At 36.3% G+C, this 19,882-nt stretch overlaps 1 protein-coding gene across 3 annotated transcripts in view; it reads left to right on the top strand.

Annotated features, from left to right (window-relative positions):
• CACNA2D1 (calcium voltage-gated channel auxiliary subunit alpha2delta 1) overlaps positions 1 to 19,643 on the top strand; it is a 709,277-nt gene extending 689,634 nt beyond the window's left edge. For all 3 annotated transcript variants that reach the window (XM_047849277.1, XM_047849276.1, XM_047849275.1), the window contains one exon: positions 15,527 to 19,643. In XM_047849277.1, the coding sequence (XP_047705233.1) occupies positions 15,527 to 15,643 (117 nt within the window). In that variant the 3' untranslated portion in view covers positions 15,644 to 19,643. The remainder of the gene's footprint in view (positions 1 to 15,526) is intronic.
• Positions 19,644 to 19,882: the final 239 nt, after the last annotated feature.

Raw genomic sequence — 19,882 nt, 5'->3', positions numbered from 1 at the left:
TTGATTAGGAAACCACTAGATGGAGATATGGCCATTACTGTGAGTGCTGTGTGCTCATCAGAGGGGGAGAAAAGTGGGATATCAGAGGGAGTCTCAGAAAACTAGTTTTTTAGCTGGGCTAATAACATAATAGTCTTCATGGCACAGGATTCCAAGTGAAAGAAACCTAGCTGACCTGGACACTTAAAAGACCAAAATGAAATGATCCCTCTGCATGAACCTGTGTTTTCAATTGATAGAGAGGTAGCTCTCTGAAGTAATGTTTTGTGATTATACCATTTACATATGAAAAGTGTAGTGAAATCATAGGTTCCATGTTGTCTTTTTTATACCTGTCTCTATTTGTGATAATAGAAATGAAAGTAAAACATAAAGGTAAAAAATTATCACATTATATTCTCTAGGTGAGGAATAGTATAAATATTTACTCTATTTTCACCTTTGATTCAGAAGTTTACTTCTCAGTCATAGAATTTTTAGGTAAGATTTACAGGCTACAAAACTATAGGTCAGCTCCCTTAGGAGGTAAAAGATTTTCACCTTTACCTTAAAAATCTATAGGTAAGAATGAATTTACTTTTTTTCTTCTAAGACTCTCCCCTCAAAAATATGATTGAATTTTTCTTTGATATTTTTCTTTCTCACCATAACTATAACTTTACCAAGAAAATAAATAGCATTGTGGATTCAGCTGGATGGGATCAGTACATCTTAATGAAATAATTTTTGAAAGATGAAAAGAACACACCAGGGATTTCCTAATATTATTGTGTCCTTGAGGAATATATAATGAATAGTCCTGAGAAGATGATGTAGAGGGCATATACTTTACATTAATAAGACTTAAGTATTTAGAAACACAGTTATCAGTACTGAACAGTGAATCTCGTCTATGCAATGTGAGTGTTGATATGATAATATCAAAAGAAGTATCATTTTCTCTGAAACAATACAGAGTTGAAAAAATAATACAAACATTACCAAAAAATACTGAGGATAATTGGCCGTGGTTCCTCACACTGAAGACCAATAGAGGTCAAAGTCTAAGCTTCAATGCTAGTCAAGCTACCCAGGAATGTGTGGTGGGTTAGTTTCTGCTCACAGGAAAGCTGGGATGCTGGTGTCATCTCTGACATTTTCTAATGGATGGTATCTAAGCATTTATAGAATGACTGTGTAAAGATAGGACTCTTGTATCCTGTGCAATCCAGAAAGAGTATCAATTATAGACCACTAGGACTTCATTAAAACCCAAGGGTCCAAGTGAGACCTTTTGACAAGAGCTTTGGGGCAATTTAAGTGGTAAAGAACAAAAGAAAAATAAAGCCACGGTTTATCAAAGCAAGCCAGCCAGTAATATGTATCATCGATAAAGTTCATTATTTTATGCGAACTGCAAACCTAATTTATGAAAGCAGATTACTGGGTACATGAAAAATGAATGTGTAGGTACGTGTATGTAGACAATACACACATGCATTTGTGTAGTTGAACACATATACTACCTACTTCATGAGTTAGTGTGGTTACTGTGTTATGGTGCAGTGTAGGAGAACAAATTGTTTGTTAGAGAATTTATTCCTATTAAAAGTCTTAGACTGTGTAGTTCCATCTACCTAAATAATTTTAAAAATACATTTTCTTTGAAGCTGCTGTAGGTGACTTAACTACAGAGCAGTTTAAATTAAAAAGTCAGCCATTATTTGGTGCATGTCTTCACCAGCGATTTGCCTTTTGAACATAATGAGTATAATTCAGAAAATATTGAGCTCTTACTATGTGCAATTAGTCACCGTGGTGATTCTGGTTGGGGAAAGAAAGGGCAAGTTACATGTTTCACAAGAGAAAATTGAAAATATTTTAGCCACTAGCATGCATGGTCTTAGAGAGCCTTGGGGCAAAGTCATATGCATATAAGTACAATTTAGGTGTTGTTTCTTTTAATGAGTAATGAAAAAGGAATTCTCTGCCGATATGTTTATTAGGAGTCTTTTGAGAGAAGTCTCTGGAAGAAAATTGAAAAAATTACCATATTTTAAAAACAAGTACATATAGCATTAGCACTGTATCATTTTTCTACCTGAGTGTGTTAAACTGAAACAAAGTACCCATCTTTAAAAATCAGACTGATTTACTTGCTTATAATGGTAGTGGGATTTTTGGTCTATCTTTAAGGCGGAGAAAATGCTAATGTTTCTCCCACATCTGTGCATTTGTGATTTAGAATGTATCTCTTATTTCATAGAATAATTTCAAGTCTTGGTGTATGTAGTTGTCCATGCAAAACACATGAGAAAAGATGACAGGAAACTGAAGAGGCAGATTTGTTTGTGTGAAATCAACTTGCAGACTTGAGGGACTCCAAATAACTTATCTCACCTACCCCCTCCCTGACTGCAACAGGCATCATCACATACAGGAAACACAACTGAACAAAAAAACACTAGAAATATAAACATAAAAACAATGGAACAGAGTTAGAGATATTTTTTTTTCTTTTCATAACACATTTGTTTTGTGTTAACCAGAATTTCTTTGACAAAACATATCCTTACTACATGAATGGGTCTTGCTTGTATACTGATTTTCCATTCTATCACATTAACACGTAATTAACAGCTGGTCAAGAGCCAAGCCTTTACATTACTATTTTATGTTTGCAGTGTTTCTAACTAGGCTGTACCTGTGCTGCTTTATTGACTACCTACTATTCATTTATCAAGTAGTACCATACAACCTGTGTATTAGACCATTCTTCTAGGTGTGAGATATTGGAGATATATTTATACTAAAAAATATTGTTTTAATCTGGAGTTCAAATGTAAGTGAGCATCCTGTTTCTTTATGTGGTTACCCAACCTAAAGGGAAAACTATTAGAACCAAGAGAAGACCAAGTGTGAAGTCCCTGGGACAGTACACACCTTGACCTGTTGCAGAGACAGACAGTGTTATTGGAGCCGAGTGAGTTGTAGGGGTGGGGAGAGGAATACTAGAAGACAGAGAGGCCGCCAAACTCTGGACTACTTAAGGCTTTGTAGGCCGTGCTAAGCCATTTGGGTTTTGTTCTGAGAGTGATAAAATGTTTGACCTATGCTTTTAAGGAGACTGTTTTTGGGTTAAAAAAAATTTGTGAAAAAGCAAGAGTAGAAGCCATGAGACACGAGAGGCAGCTTTTGAAGGAGTCTAGGCCAGAAGTGATGGTGACTAAGACATGAGATAGTGAGAAGTGGTAAGTCTGGAGACCTATTTGGAAGCTAAAGTTAAGAGGATGTGCTGGTGGATTACATTGGAAAAAGAGGGGCGGGGAAGGATCACAGATGACTTGTCTTTGCCCTGATCCACTTCTCCTAGAAGTATCGTTCAGAAAAAATAGTGTCTTTGGGCAAGTTTGGGGCCTTTCTGAGGCATCAGAGAGGAGAGGCGGCAGAGCTCAATCCCTGCAGAGGTCACAGGAGAATTCAGGTCTGAAGATACAAAGTGTGAGTTTTTGCAGTTCTGGTCCAAGACGGTGACATGGGAAGTGCCAAACTCACTTTATATCACAGACCCGCTAAACCTGTAACTATAAACAAAGCACTTTCCTCTGGAAAAAAAAAATGGAGAAACGAGGTGAATGACCCATACATATTGGGTGAATGAGAAAACAACCACCCACTATCCCCATAATCCCTACCTCTGGCATAGCAGCGTGTAATCAGGAGGGAATTTTTAACTCTTAGCTCTTCCTTGAGGAATGAAGGGTTTGGTCTGAATACCAAGTAGTGGAATTTTAAGGCTTCCATGCAAAGTACAGTGTCCCCAATAACTATCTCTGAAAGTCTAATAGGGGGACAAGACCATAGCAAAGAAACAATTGTCAACAGGCTCCCGAGGACTCACTGTAGCTTTCCTTCCAAGGCTTAGAGAAGATGGACCAAACATCAATGCCCTATGCCCAGTCTTTCTCTGATTTAGCACACATTTAGAGGCTGACTGCAGGCCTCCTTAGAGACAGAGGAAGGCAGTGGGCCATGCCTCCACTTTGACCCTGTGACATACTCCAAGTCACTGGTCTGTCTCCAAAGGAGCTTGTGGATCCATTTGGCATTTGGCTTTTAAGACTGCTGCCCAAAAAACACCTCCCTTTATCACTTGGCCATGGTGGCCAGTAGAGCTGATCTTTTTGGGTATTGGGGGACAGTGGCAAATACACAGTTCTTAACAGTAAATTCCCCCAGGGTTCGGCACAGTGAAGGCCAACTAAAATGTTCTTCTCTTAGTCATACCCTAAAAGGGGTGGGTCTATTTACATACCCCAAAAACTATTGCCTCAGGGTTCTGCCTCCAATCAGCCTGCATCCAGGTGCTGAATGAGATCATCCCCAATGGGACAAAGACAGTTAAAGGCACACCCCCCACTTATTGGGAGCCACTTCAAGCCTGCGAATCGTAGTGTGTTTTTTCAAATGCACAGAAACCAACACAGAGTCCAGGAAAACGAAGATACAGAAAACTTTTAAAAACAACAAGATACAACTCTACCAACAGCCCTAAAGGAGTTCAAAATAATGGTTATAAAGATGCTCACCAAAGTCAGGAGGAAAATGCAAAAGCTAAATGAGAACTTCAATAAAGATAAAATATTAAAAAGTACAAAAAAGTCAAAGAACTGAATGTAATAAATCACAGTAATAACATAAGAGATAAAAATGACATAAATAGATTTAAAAAAGACCCTTTGACAAAATACATCATTTCATGATAAAAACCTTGGTCAGATGGGGTATGGAGGAACATACTTCAACCTAATAAAGGCCATATATGACTAACACACAGCTAACATTATACTCAGTGGAAGAAAATGTGGAGCTTTAACTCTCAGATCAGAGATGAGCACTGCTCTCATTCAACATAGTGTGGAAGCCCTAGCTCGAATTTTAGGTGAGACAAAGAAATAACAGGGGTCCAAATAGGGAAGGAAGAAGTAAAGCTGCCAGTATTGACAGAAAAGATGGTTCTGTATACAGAAAAACCCAAAGACTCCCTTAAAAGACTGTTGGCAGCAATCCATAATTTCAGTAAAGTTGCAGGATACAAAATCAACATACAAGTATCAGTTGCATTTCTATACACTAATAATAAAACATCTGAAAAAGAAATAAACTATCCCATTCACAACAGCATCCAAACCAAAGTATTTAGGAGTAACTTCCAGGAAGTGAAAGAGCTGCACAGTGAAAACTACAAGACTTTGCTGAAAGAAAGAACACAAGCATAAATAGATATTAATATTGTAAAATGTCCGTACCACCCAAAGACATCTATGGATTCAATGTAGCCCCCATCAAAATGCCAACAGCATCCACAGCAATAGAAAAAAATAATTCTAAAAATCATAAGGACCCACAAAAGATTCAAAATACCATAATAGTCCTGAGGAAAAAGAAAAAAGCTGCAGGTGTCAGATTTCTGGATTTTAATTATACTATAAACCTATAGTAATAAAAACAGTATAGTACTGGCACAAAAATAGACACATAGGCTAGTGGAATAGAAGAGAGCCCAGAAGAAAACCCTTACATGTATATGGTCAACTAATATTCAGCACAAAAGCCAAGAACACCCCATGGGGAAAGGATAGTCACCAACAAATGGTGCTGGGAAAAGTGAACACATGCAGGGCAATGAAACTGGACCCCTATCTTATACCACTCACAAAAATTAACTCAGAAAAGATCAAAGACTTTAATATACGACCTGATACTAAATAACATCCTAGAAGACAAAGTAGTAAAGAAGTGCCTTGACATTGGTCCTGTCAATGATTTTTGGATACAATACCAAAAGCACAAAAAACCAAAGCAGAAATCAACAAATGGGACTATGGCAACTTTGAATGCTTCTCCACAAAGAAACAACCAAATGAAAAGGCAACCTACAGAATGGGGAAAAAAATGCAAGCCATGTATAGGAAAAGGAGTTAATATCCAGAATATTTGAAGAACTCATTAAAGTTTTAAAAAAAAACAATTAAAAAATGGGCAGGAAACTAAATAGACGTGTTTTCAAAGATGACATCAAAATGGCCAACAGCTACATGAAAAGATGTTCAACATTACTAGTCATTAGGGAAAACAAATCAAAACCGCACACTTCAGCTTTAAGGACACACACCTTAAAGTATGTGAAAGTAAATGGATAGAAAAATATATTCCATGCAAATGGAAATCAAAAGAAAGCTGGGGTAGCTATACCTGGACACAAAAGACCTCACGACAAAAACTGTACTAAGAGACATAATCATTATATATTGATAAAGGGTTCAGTCAAAAGTGGATATAACATTTAGAAATATTTATGACCTGATATAAAGGGGCTTAAAGATAGTATGGCAAATATTAACAGACCTAACAGGAGAAGTAGGCAGCAATATAGTAATAGTAATAATACTAAACAGGAAACTTCAGTCACCCACTTTCATCAATGGATAGATCATCCAGACAGAAAATGAATAAGCAAACACTGGAATTAAATAACCCATTAGATCACATGGATTTAAGTGACACTTACAGAACATTCTATCCAAAAGCAGCATTCTATACTTTGTTCTGAAATGAACATGGAACATCTTCCAGGATAGAACATACGTTAAGTCACCAAAAAAGCCTTAATAAATTTGAGAAGATTAAAATCCTAGCAAACATCTTCTCTGGCCACAGTTGTATCAAACTAGATCTCAACAATATAAAGAAAACTGTACAATTCACAAATATGTGGAGATTAAACAATACGCCACTCAACAGTCATGGGTCAAAGAAGAAATCCTAAGGGAAATTACACACACACACACACACACACACATACACAAATGAGACAAATTAAGATGGAAATACACTGAACCAAAACTATTGGCAAGCAGCAAAGCAGTTCTAAGAGGAAAGTTTATAGTGATAAACACCTATATTAAGAATAGACAGGGGCGCCTGGGTGGCGCAGTCGGTTAAGTGTCCGACTTCAGCCAGGTCACGATCTCGCGGTCCGTGAGTTCGAGCCCCACGTCAGGCTCTGGGCTGATGGCTCAGAGCCTGGAGCCTGTTTCCGATTCTGTGTCTCCCTCTCTCTCTGCCCCTCCTCCGTTCATGCTCTGTCTCTCTCTGTCCCAAAAATAAACGTTGAAAAAAAATTAAAAAAAAAAAGAATAGACAAACATCTTAAATAAATTTACACCTCAAGGATTAATAGCAAATGAAGCCTAATGCTAGGAGGTAGGAAATAAAAATCATGGCAGAAATAAGTGAAATAGAAACCAAAAAGACAATACATTGCAATTAACTGTTTTTTTTTAAAAGAAAAACAAAACTTTAGTGAGACTTACCAAGGAAAAGAGGATTAAAATAAAACTAGGAATGAAAAAAAGACATTAAAATTGTTATCACAAAAAATAGAAGATGATAAGAAAGTACTATATAAACAATACATGGCAAAAATTGGGAACTCTAGAAGAAATTGATAAATTCCTAAAAAATATGGAGCCTATCAAGAGTGATTCATGAAGAAATAGAAAATCTGAACATATCCATTACTAGTAAGCAGATCGAATCAGCTATCAAAAACCTCCCAACAATCAGAAGCCAAAGACCAGATGGCTTCACTGGTGAGTTGAACCAAACATTCAAAGAAGAATTAATACCAATCCCTCTCAAACTCTTCCAAAAATATAGCAAGAGGGAACACTTTCAAGCTCATTTCACAAAGCCAGCCTTACCATACTACCAAAACCAGACAAGAACACTGCAAGAATAGAAAGTTACAGGCTAGTATCTTTGAAGAACCTAGATGCAAAAATCCTCAAGAAAATGTTAGCAAGCTGAATCCAACAACACAAAACCATATACCATGATTAACTGGGATGCAAGGACAGTTTCAGATTCATAAATGAACCAGTGTGAACCATATTAATAAAGTGAAGGGGAAAAGAAAATCGTATGATCTCAATAAATGCAGACAAAGCACTTGCAAAATTTAACATCCACTGTGATTAAAAACCCTTAACAAAGTTGGTATATATGATCTGTACTTCAACAAAATAAAGGCTCACAGCTATCATCCACAATGGTAAAATTAGAAGAAGCTAACAGCCAAGCACCAGAAACTAACAGCTTCTCCTCTAATGCCATGAATAAGACAAGGATGCCCATTCTTGCCACTTTCTTTAACGTAGTACTGTAAGTTCTAGGCAGAGCAAATACGCAAGAAAAATAATAGGCATCCAAACTGCAAAAGAAAAAATTATCTCTATTTGCAGATGGTATGATATTGTATAGAAAACCCTAAGAAATCCACTTATTCAAATAAATTTAGTAAAATTTCAAGATTAAAAAAAATGTAAAAAATGAGTTCTATTTTATACACTAACAGAAGTTGTTAAAATAATTTCATTTATAATTCTGCCAAAAAATCAAATACTTAGTAAATTTAACCAAGGGGGTAAACACTAAAAACTATAACATAAAAGAACTTGAAAAATAAAGGGAAAGATACTAGTTCTCATGAATTAGCATATTGTTAAAATGGGGTCGCCTGGGTGGGTCAGTCAGTTGGGCATCTGACCTTGTTCAAGCCCCATGTCAGCCTCTGTGCTGACAGCTCAGAGCCTGGAGCCTGCTTTAGTTTCTGTGACTCCCTCTCTCTGCCCCTCTCCCACTCATGCTCTGTTTCTGTCTCAAAAATAAATAAGTATTTAAAAAAATTTTGAAAAAGAATATTGTTAAAATGTGCATACCATACAAAGCAATCTGCAGATTCATTGAAATTCCTATCAGAATTTCAATAACATTTTTCACTGAAATACAACAAATGATTCTAACATATGTATGAAACCACAAAACCGTTAACAGGCAAAGCAACCTTGAGAAAGAAGAACAAAGCTGGAGACATCACACTTCTTGATATGAAACTATATTATACAAATACATTAATCAAAACAGTGTGGTACTGGCACACACAGACACACAGATCAATGTAACAAAACAGCCCAGGAGTAAACCCACGTATGTATGTTCCATTAACTTATGACAAAGGAGCCAAGAATGTATAATGGGAAAGAACAGTCTCTTCATTACATAGTGCTGATGGGGCACCAGGGTAGCTCAGTAGGTTGAGCATCTGACTCCTGATCTCAGCTCAGGTCATTATCCCAGGGTCATGGGAGCCAGCCCTGCACTGGGCTTCACACTAAGCATGAAGTCTGCTTTAGACTCTCTCTCGTTCCCCCTCTGCAGTTCTCCCCTGTTTGCACTCCCTCTCTCTAAAAATTAAAAAAAAAAAAAAAAGTACTGGGAAAACTGAAAGCCCACACACAAAAGAATAAAAATGGACCACTATCTTACACTGTCAACAAAAGTCAACTGAAAATGGATTAACTACTTGAATGTAAGACCTGAAACCATAAAACTCCCAGAAGAAAACCTAGGAAGCAATCTTGTTGACATCGGTTTTGACAACTATTTCTTTTCTTTTTTTTTTTTTTTTTTAAATTTGATCCCAACGGCAAAGGCAAGAAAAGCAAAAATCAACATGGGACTACATCAAAATTAAAAGTTTCTGCACAGCAAAGGAAACCAATAAACTTGAAAGGCAATACACAAAATGGGAGGAACTGTTTGCAAATTATGTATCTGATAAGCGACCAGTATCCCAAATGTATAAAGAAATCAAGTCGGATAATATCAAAAGAAATCTGATTAAAGAGCTGACAGAGAATCTGAGTAGAATTTTTCCCAAATTCCTATGAATGGGCAACAGGTCCAAGCACACCTTATTTTACTGCACTTTGCTTTTATTGCACTTTACAGATACTGCATTTTTTTTTTAACAAATTGAAGGTTTGTGGCAACCCTGCCTCAAGCAAATATATTTGTGCCATTTTCCAACAGCATTTGCTCACTGGTGTCTTTGTGTCACATACGGTTTTCACAGTGTCTTTGATAGTACCATTCTAATTGTTTGGGGGCACCACAAACCACACCCATTTAAGACAACACACTTAAGAAATGCTATTTGTGTTCAGAAAGCTCTACCGACCAGCCATTTCCCCAGCTCCTTTTCTCTCCTTGGGCTTTGCTATTTCCTGAGACAAAATGATCTTGAAGTGAGGCCACTTAGTAACCCTACACTGGTCACTAAGTGTTCAAGTGAAAGGAAGAGTCACATGTCTCTTACCTTAAAAGGTAGTGAGGAAGCTATGTCAAAGGCCAACACGTGCTGAATGCTAGGCCTCTTGTGCAAAACATTTGGTCAAGTTGTGGATGTAAAGGAAAAGTTCTTAAAGGAAATTAGAAGTAAAAGTGCTATTTCAGTGAACACACAAATGGTTAAAAAAAAAAAGGCAAAGTTTTAGGGGTCTGCATAGGAGATCAATCTAACCACAACATTACCTAAGCTGAAGCCAAATCCACATCAAGGCCCTAATTTTCTTCCTTTCTGTGAAAGCTGGGAGAGAGGAGGAAGCTGCCAAAGAAAAGTTTGAAGCTAGCAGAGGTTAGTTCATGATATTGAAGTGAAGAAGCCAGCTCCATAACATAACAGTATAAGGTAAAACAGCAAGCTATCCAGAAGATCTAAGTAGGTAATTAATGAAAATGGCTACAGTAAGTGAGAGATTTTCAATGTAGAAGAAATAGCCTTCTATTGAAACAAGATGCCATCTAAATCCTTCATAGCTACAGATGAGAAGTCAACGCCTATCCTCCAACAATAGACCATATCTCTTGTTAGGGGCTAATGAGCTGGTGGCTTGAAGTTGAAGTCACTGTTCATTGACCCTTCTGAAAATCCTAGGGTTCTTAAGAATTAGGCTTGATTTACTCTGCCTGTGTTCTCTATCCATGGACAACAAAGCTTGGATGACAACACATCTGTTTACAACACGGTTTACTGAATATTTGAAGTCCACTGTTGAGACCTACTACTGAGGAGAAAAAAATCCTTTCAAAATGTGACTACTTACTGAGAATGCACCTGGTCACCCAAGAGCTATGACAGAGATGTATAGTGAGATACATGTTGTGTTCATGCCTGCTAACACATCATTTTGCAGCCCATGGATCAAGGAGTAATTTCCACTTGTCCAAGTCTTGTTATTTAGGAAATACACATTTTGTAAGCCTATAGCTGTCACAGATACTCCTCTAATGGATCTGGGCAAACTTTATTGAAAACTTTCTGGAAAGGATTCACCATTCTAGATGTTATGAAGAACATTCACAATTCAAGGGAGAAGCCAAAATATCAACATGAACATGAGTTTAGAAGAAGTTGATTTGAACCCTCATAGATGACTTTGAGTGGTTCAAGAATGCCGTAGAGGAAGTAAGTGCAGATGGGGTAGAGACAACAAGAAGAGTAGAATTACAAGTGGAGGCTGAAGATGTAACTGAATTGCTGCAATCTCATGATAAAACTTGAATGGATGGAGAAGATGTGGCATATATATACATATACACACACACATATATATATATATATATATGCATACACACACAATGGAATACTACTTGGAGAACAAAAAGAATGAAATCTTGCCATTTGCAATAACGTGGATGGAATTAGAGCATATTATGATTAGCGAAATAAGTCAGAGAAACACAGCTATCATATGATTTCACTCAGGTGGAATTTAAGAAACACAATAGATGAACATAGGGGAAGGGGAGAAAAATACGACAAAAACAGACAGGGAGACAAACCATAAGAGACTCTTAATTACAGAGAAGAAACTGAGTGTTGCTGGAGAGAGGCGGGGGTTGGGGGAATGTGCTAAATGGGTGATGGGCATTAAAGAAGGCACTTGTTGGGATGAACACTGTGTGTTACAAGGAAGTGATGAATCACTGTGTTCTATACCTGAAACCACGACAACACTGTATGGTAAATAACTTGAATTTAAAGAAATTTTTTTAAAAACTTGAATGAATGAAGGTTTAATTCTTATGGATGAACCAAAGTAGTTTCTGGAAATAGAATGTTGTACTCCTGGTGAAGATTCTGTGGCTATTTTTGAAATGACAACAGAGGAGTTGGAATGCTACGTAAACTTAGTTGATCATGCATCAACAGGATTTGAGAGGATTGACTTTAATTTTGAAACAAGTTCTGTTGTGGGCACAATACTACCAAACAGCATCCCAGACTGTAGGGAAATTGTTCTTGAAAGGAAGCATCCATCAATGCAGCAAACTTTTGTTGTCTTATTTTAAGAAATTGCAATAGCCATTCAGCAACTACCACCCTCATCAGTCAGCAGCCATCATCAATCGTGGCAAGACCCTTGACCGGGGCGGGGGGGGATTATGACTCCCTGAAAGCTCAGATGATGATTAGCATTTTTTAGCACCAAAGTATTTTTTAAAATTAAGGTATGTACTTTTTTAGACACAAGGCTATTGTACACTTAAGAGACTACACTATAGTGTAAACATAACTTTTATATGCACTGGGAAACCAAAAAATTCATTTGAGTAGCTTTATTGAGATATTCACTTTATTCGATATCTACAATTGGAACTGAACCTGCAGTATATCCATCTTATGTCTATACATGAAAGAGGCTCAGCATCACTTAGGAGATACGTGCAAATCTAAACTTCAATGAGATATCACCTCACACATGCTAGAATGGCTATTATCAAAAAGACAAGAGATCACCATTATGGCAAGGATGTGGAAAATGGGAGTCCTGTGTGAGGGACCACTATGAAAACTGGTATGGAGGTTCCTCAAAAAATTAAAAATATAACTATGAATCAACAATTCTAAGTATTCACTTGAAGAAAACGAAAACACTAATTAGAAAAGACATAGGGACCTCTGGGTGGCTCAGTCGGTTAAGCATCCAACTTCAGCTCAAGTCATGATCTCACAGTTCCTGGGTTTAGACCCACATTGGGCTCTGTGCTGACAGCTTGGAGCCTGCTTCAGATCTGTGTCTCTCTCACTCTCTGCCCCTCCCCCACTTGCACTCTCTCTCAAAAGCAAACATTAAAATTTTTTTTCCAGAAAAAGTCATAAGTCCTCCTATGTTGACTGAGACATTTTTTCAATAGCCAATATATAGAAACAACCTAAGTGTCCGTCAACAGATGAATGGATATAGAAGTGTTATATAGATAGATATATAGGACAGCCAGCCATTTGTGACAACCTGGTTGGACCTTGAGGGCATTATGCTACATGAAACAAACTAGATAAAGACAAATATCGCATGACATTACTTACATATGGATTCTATTTTTAAAAAATCAAATCATAGGGGCACCTGGGTGGCTCAGTCAGTTGAGCGTCTTGACTTCGGCTCAGGTCATGATCGCATGGTTTATGAGTTCGAACCCCATGTCGGGCTCGGGGCTGACAGCTTGGAACCTGGAGCCTGCTTCAGATTCTGTGTGTCTCTCTCTCTGCCCCTCCCGTGCTCATGCTCTCTCTCGCTCACTCTCTCAACAATAAATAAATGTTAAATTTTTTTTAATCAAATTCATAGAAACAAAGAGTAGAAAAGTAATTGCCAGTACCTAAGGGACGATAGGGAGAGTTTGGTAAAAGGGTACAAACTTTCAGCTATACTATGAATATACTCTGAGGATCTAATAAAATGTGATGACTTACAATTGATAACACTGTGAAATTAAATATTGTCACCAAAGGGGGAAAATGATAAATATGTGGATAATGGAAATGTTATTTAATGGGGGAAGGGGTTATCTTTTCACAATGTCTAAGTATATCAGATCACCTAAATGTACACTTGAAATATCTTACAATTTTATTTGTCCATTTAAACTGAAACTCAGACTTTAAAGAAAAAAATGATAACACAAAAAAGCAAAAGTCATTTCCTATTAAATAGGATAAAAGTAGAAGTTATTAACAGATGTGTGAAATTTAAAGCTATAGGACCAGATTACATTACCTAGGAAGAAAGTGTAAATAAAAAGAACCCCTGGAAAAGTCTGTCACATAGAGAGCATGAAGAGAGGCATGTTGAGCCAAAGAGAGCAAGATGAACCCCCAAAAAGTATGGAAGAAACCAAAAGCGTTAGGCAAATATACATGAGAAAATATTGCAAGGGGAGAATATTCTACATTGCCAAATGCTCCTGGCAAGTCAAATACAATGAGGACCAAGAATTGATCATTATTTTATGTTTTGCCTTATATTTAGTTGATTATGAAAAATAAATTTTTCATAATGTATTTTGTTTCTTTTAGACATCTCTTTAACAAACAGAAAAAGCATTCTACCTGAAAATGCAACTCAAAGAAATTTTATTTATTGGGTGGCGAGTACTGTATTAAACGCTAGTGAGGAAAACAAGCCAAACCAGCTCAGAGTCTCTGTGAAATTATTCTGAACATTTTACTCAGTTCTTTACTCACATAGCCTATTCTTTTGATTATTGGAAGATGCACCTCGGCATAGTGAAGGCTGTAAGAAAAAAATCATATCTAATTACTTTCCTAAACATCTTTTTTTTTTAATTATTTTGAGAGGAGAAAGAATGCAGGCATGCGGGGGATGGCAGAAAGAATGGGACAAAGAGAATCCCAAGCAAGCTCCATGCTGTGGAGGTGGGTCTCGCTCCCACCAACCATGAGATCATGACCTGAGTTGAAACCAAGAGTCAGATGCTTAACTGACTGAACCATCCAGGCACCCCTCTCCTAATCATCTTTTATGAAATTCAATAATTAAAGGGAATTAAGGATGTAGAAAAAGTTACAGAATACAGAACCTAGGAATAAAAAATAAAGGATAATTTTTCCAATAGTAGGGAACTTAATGACTTCATGAGCCATCACTAGACCATGGGGCATGCAGATGTCAATTGCTGGTATTTCATGGTTCTGTAAACTAGACAAGCATCTCTTGCTAGCTTAGCTCTTTATTTTGAATATGTTCTTAGAGTGTCCTTTCAGGTGTGGTTCAAATACATTATTATTTTTAATTTTGGTGAAGGTCCTGATGCTACATGTGCAGTATGGTATGTTCACCTTTGAAACTGGATATAAGGGATATGGAAGATAGAGAAGTGTGTTTCTTAAATTGATCTTACCTGTCCCAAACTTTGCCTTATTGAGCCTCATTGCTAAAATCATAATTCTTGGGAATTATAAAATCTGCTAGTAAATTTTATTTTTACTTATGGTCATGAAAATATAAGAAGAATATCCGGTACTATGGAAGTTTTTGTTTTTTGTCCTTTTTTTCTTGCAACTAGTATATTACTCTAAACAGCGTTTTTTGTTAATGTGTTTTCTTTCTTAATCATCAGAATCTGCAACTCAAAATGTAAGGCATTCTTGAAACAGTACTAGAGAAATTGCTTTATTCAGAACGTTGAACTATAAAGTTTAGGGTAATGTAATTTATTTGGATTCAAACTAAAGCACTTTTGTAAGGTGAGTTCAGAAGTGGACTATACGTGGGTGCTCCCAAAGATTCATACTGAGTATTTCCTCAGGATTTTTCTTTTTCCTTCTTTCCAACAGGAGGATTATACTGACTGTGGTGGTGTTTCTGGATTGAACCCCTCCCTGTGGTCCATCATTGGCGTCCAGTTTGTACTACTTTGGCTTTTATCTGGCAGCAGACACTGCCAGTTGTGACCTTCTAAAACTAAATCTGCATAATTAAACTCCAGACCCTGCCAAAACATGAGCCCTTGGTCGCATTAAAATAGGGTCAACTGTGGAATCAGCAGAACACTAGCTGGGCCCATACCATGGCATAAATGTAAGGCGCAGACTCATATGACACCCACTGGCTGCATGTCAGGGTATCAGATCCTTGAACTTGTGTGAATGCTGCATCATCTATGTATAACATCAAAGCAAAATTCTATACATGCTCTATTGGAAGATTTGAGAGTTTGTCGTTGCATTGTTGGTGATTACATGTAAAAGGGCTCCCCATACTGTTTATGAATCATACAAATTGTCTTGACCTTGACATGGAATTTTGACCTGCTGCAATTCTCGTTCTTTTACCAAGAAAATCTCTAGAGGAAAAAATGGAGTTATTTTTGCCTTCACGTATTCTTCTGTTAAAAATTATTTCCTGCTTTGAGTAATGGCTATTGAAAAAAAAACAAAACAAAACAGAGAGATTGGTGTAATCTGTTGAAATAGAAATAATGGCTAATTTTCTACAAAAAAAATTTGCCATAAATAAAATGCCTTATGAAGAATGGCTTCTCTGCCAAAAATATAACACAAATGATGACCAATTAAGTTTAGCTGAGAGAATGAATTGGTGTTTGAAAATAATAACTAAGAAACTATTAAACTAAAGGTGCTTGAAGGTGCAATTTGAATATGTTACCTATTTCCTCATAAATGTAAGCCCTTAATAAATGCTTCGATGTAATGTTTCTTTTGTTCACAGTAAAGTTATGTAGTGCTAGCCAGATATTTCAAAAAGCTCTAAGAGAAACTTGTTGGGGGGAGGGGAAAATGTTTTTTCTCGTGATAAATGAACTTTGGTTACCAAGGGTATTTTGCATGATGCTGCTGCTACTTTAACTTTCGGTTTTTGTTTTTCTCTTACTGTAGAGTATAGTCCTTTGAAAAGTTAACTGAGTGACATTATTGTTATGTAAGACTCTGAACCTTGCAGTGGAATGCACTTAAGTCATCTTTACAAATGTCGTTCAATTACTCTGAATATACTGTGCAATGTCAATGCCGAATGATTGGGTTAGGGAAATGGTGAAATGGGAATTAATGGATTTTATACAGACTCGTGCTTTTGCCTGAAAACCTATGTACAGATATTTTAAGTACATAAATCAGATTTGACACATTTATTTTTTGAAGAGTACATATATGTTCTCAATGAAGATTCATACTAGGTTTCCTCTTTGTTCGTGTGAATAGTAGCACATAAAATCCAAACATTTCTGCTGCTGCTGCTTTTGTCCCTCCATTTTAAGCGGTATGATCACTTGACCAAAATTTCCATGCAGTTTGCTGAGGGTTTTATAACAATCTGAACAAATAGGAAACCTTGAATCTGTATGTATACACATGAATACTTGATTGTGAATAATCAAAATTGTTTTTATACAGCCTCATTGGTGAAAATGATTAGTATAGTAAATCAGATATTTCATTATAGAGTAATATGGTAGATTATTATTTATGCTTTTCAAAATAATTTTCAAGAGTCAACAGTGTTTGAAGAAAGGGTAAAAACAATGAATGTGTAATTCTAGTTAAAGTGAGCAATTCTGCCGAAGGCTAGAAGTGTGCAGATATTTTTTATGGCAAGATGCATTTGTTCTTATTTTGAACATGCCAAATTCTGGTGTGTGTATATGCTGGAAATTTTCTTATATGTCATTTTTAAGTCAAAATCTTATTAACATTATCCAGCATGCTTTAATATGCTCTGCATATCAAAGACATAACCACGTCTTTAGCATAGCTTAAAAGACATTTGTTTTGTTTTTAGCTTTGCATACATTTGTCATTCCCTCTCACCACCAGTATACCCTAGGTACCATTTGTGTATATTTCCTTATTTAAACTATTTTTTATTTATAAATGGGAGGGGGGCGGGAATGGAATCACTTTGCCAGCTATTGTTCTAGGAGTTGACATCAGTTACCATTTCTATCTCATTGTTGTGATTTTGTAGTCTCATTTGTAACTGGTATTGACATTTTAGAAAACACCAAAGTGATTTAAAAAAATACGGAACTTCTCACTCTAGTAACACTATGTTTCAATCATGTTGTTTGTTAATTAAATATTTAAAACTTCTTGTTAACTTTTGCTAGACTATTTTAGGTCATCAAAGTGTTGGGAAGGGGATATCAAAATAGCAAATTATGTTAGTTCGTGTGTATACATGATGCACATTAAAACAACTGAATTGCTTCCAGCATACAACAAACTACCTTAAAATTATCCTTCAAATCTATTAAATATGTTTTCATGGCTAATGTCACTGAAATAGTATGTTTTCATCCACTGCATTATTGTTGCCTCCATCACAGTTAACCTTGGCATCTCTTGGCAGGGTCCTATTGATTCCATTTACCATCAAAATATATTTACGTGCACGAGTCTTGCTATGATCCTTTTTTTTTTCTGTTATAAAACAAACCTATATTATGAGACCCACATACATGGTGATAAATTGGGTAAGAACGTGCTTTCTGACTAAAAATTGTTCTCATGCCTAATACTGGCCTTCATACGTTTAGCAATTTTTTCAAAGACAGTAACACTCATTCCATCACACTGTTCTATTTAATTTAGGATTTTTCTGTGAGTTCTAATTGTCGACCAGAACTTAAATAGCCTGTTATAAATACTGGTTTTCAAAGACTAAACAATATAAGAGATCAAGAAAAAAAGCTTTTAGACTCTTAGGTTTATTTAATTTTGGCTCTACTCATCCAGTTTCATGTAGTTTGCCATTAGAACAAAATCAAAATAAGTCTTACGTTGGTGTTGAGTAACAGGAATGATTTTTGCATTAATGGTTTCTTTCTATTTTCTTCATTTGAACAACCAGCATTACTGCCAAACACCAATCGTGGTCCATATTTGTAACAGGTTTTTAACATGACATAGTTAGCAAGTTTGATTGAAGAGATTTTTAGGTCCTGGGCCTATAAGATTTTAGTATGATCTTTTTTCATGTTTCTAATGCTTGAGGCGTTACTGCTTAACTTGGAAAAACAACAAAACAGTGTTGCTGCCATTTGTAAGTTTTCCTATAATATTCCTTTTATTAACTTTAAAACTGGCCTTACTGGGTTCAAATAGGCAGTATCCCTTTTAAGTGACCTTTGCAACCCAAGTGTTACTTGCTTATTTGATGCTCTCTTCTATTTTACATCTCATTTTAATCTTTCTCTCCACCAAAGCTTAAATTCTATGTCTTAATTTAAAACTCTAAACTATTCCATTGATCGTTAGCTGACACTAAGAAATCTAGAGGTAGACAGCTTGACCTTGTGAAACAAAACGGACATTGTGACTTTTTTAAGTGTAGAATAGAATGAGTTCACGTGCCCACAGCTGAAAATATCTCATCGTTATCTAGAACTTGGTTGTTTTCCCATTAGCCGAATGTTAATATTGCTAATATTCCGTGTACCTTTCTGTAAACAGCAAATCAATACAACATAACTATCGAGTGTTGAATAAATTCCAGAATTTCAAAGACTCAGATAACGCTTACCAATAGTTTCATCTACCTTACTTCTAGTTCACATAATTAACTCAAAGAAATTCCACGGAGACTAATGGGATACTGTCTTGTATAGATGCCGGTTGAGTTTACCGCGTGGCCTGACAAAGCTGTCTTTTTTGTTGTGCTGTATGATTGTTGGATCGTGCGTTTAGGATACTTTTATTAAAATGCTCAGTGTGCATCCATGCGAAAGGCCAATTGGCTCTGTGAACAAAAGATCTTTTCTCCCCTTTATTATGTTCTCTTGACACTTTTGTGGAAATTAACTAGCCTGATAAAACACATTTTGTAAAAATTTGTATAATACTGTTATAAAAATATTTATAATCCCAGAAAATGTTGTGTTAAATCTTGTGCAAAAACAGTATATTCAGAATAAAAGTTTATCATTTAAAGTCACCACAGTTTGGATTAATTATATAACGTCCAGCTGAAAGAGACACAAGTCTTTGTCCTAAATGTATTTTCATCAAGCCTTCCTGTGGGGAGCATGCAAGATAATGAAAAGAAAACTTGGATTAGCAACGTGCTTTTCCTATCACAAACCTCAACTCACTAACAAATGTGCTTGCAAGTCCTTTACCTAGCCGTGACCCCTTTCCTGTCGCTTTTGCCATCATCAAGGCCCGTGGGAAGGT

The sequence above is a fragment of the Prionailurus viverrinus genome, chromosome A2 (assembly GCF_022837055.1).
Source record: "Prionailurus viverrinus isolate Anna chromosome A2, UM_Priviv_1.0, whole genome shotgun sequence".
Taxonomy (NCBI): domain Eukaryota; kingdom Metazoa; phylum Chordata; class Mammalia; order Carnivora; family Felidae; genus Prionailurus; species Prionailurus viverrinus.
The sequence above is the reverse complement of the archived record's forward strand: the minus strand, read 5'-3'. Positions and strand labels throughout refer to the sequence as shown.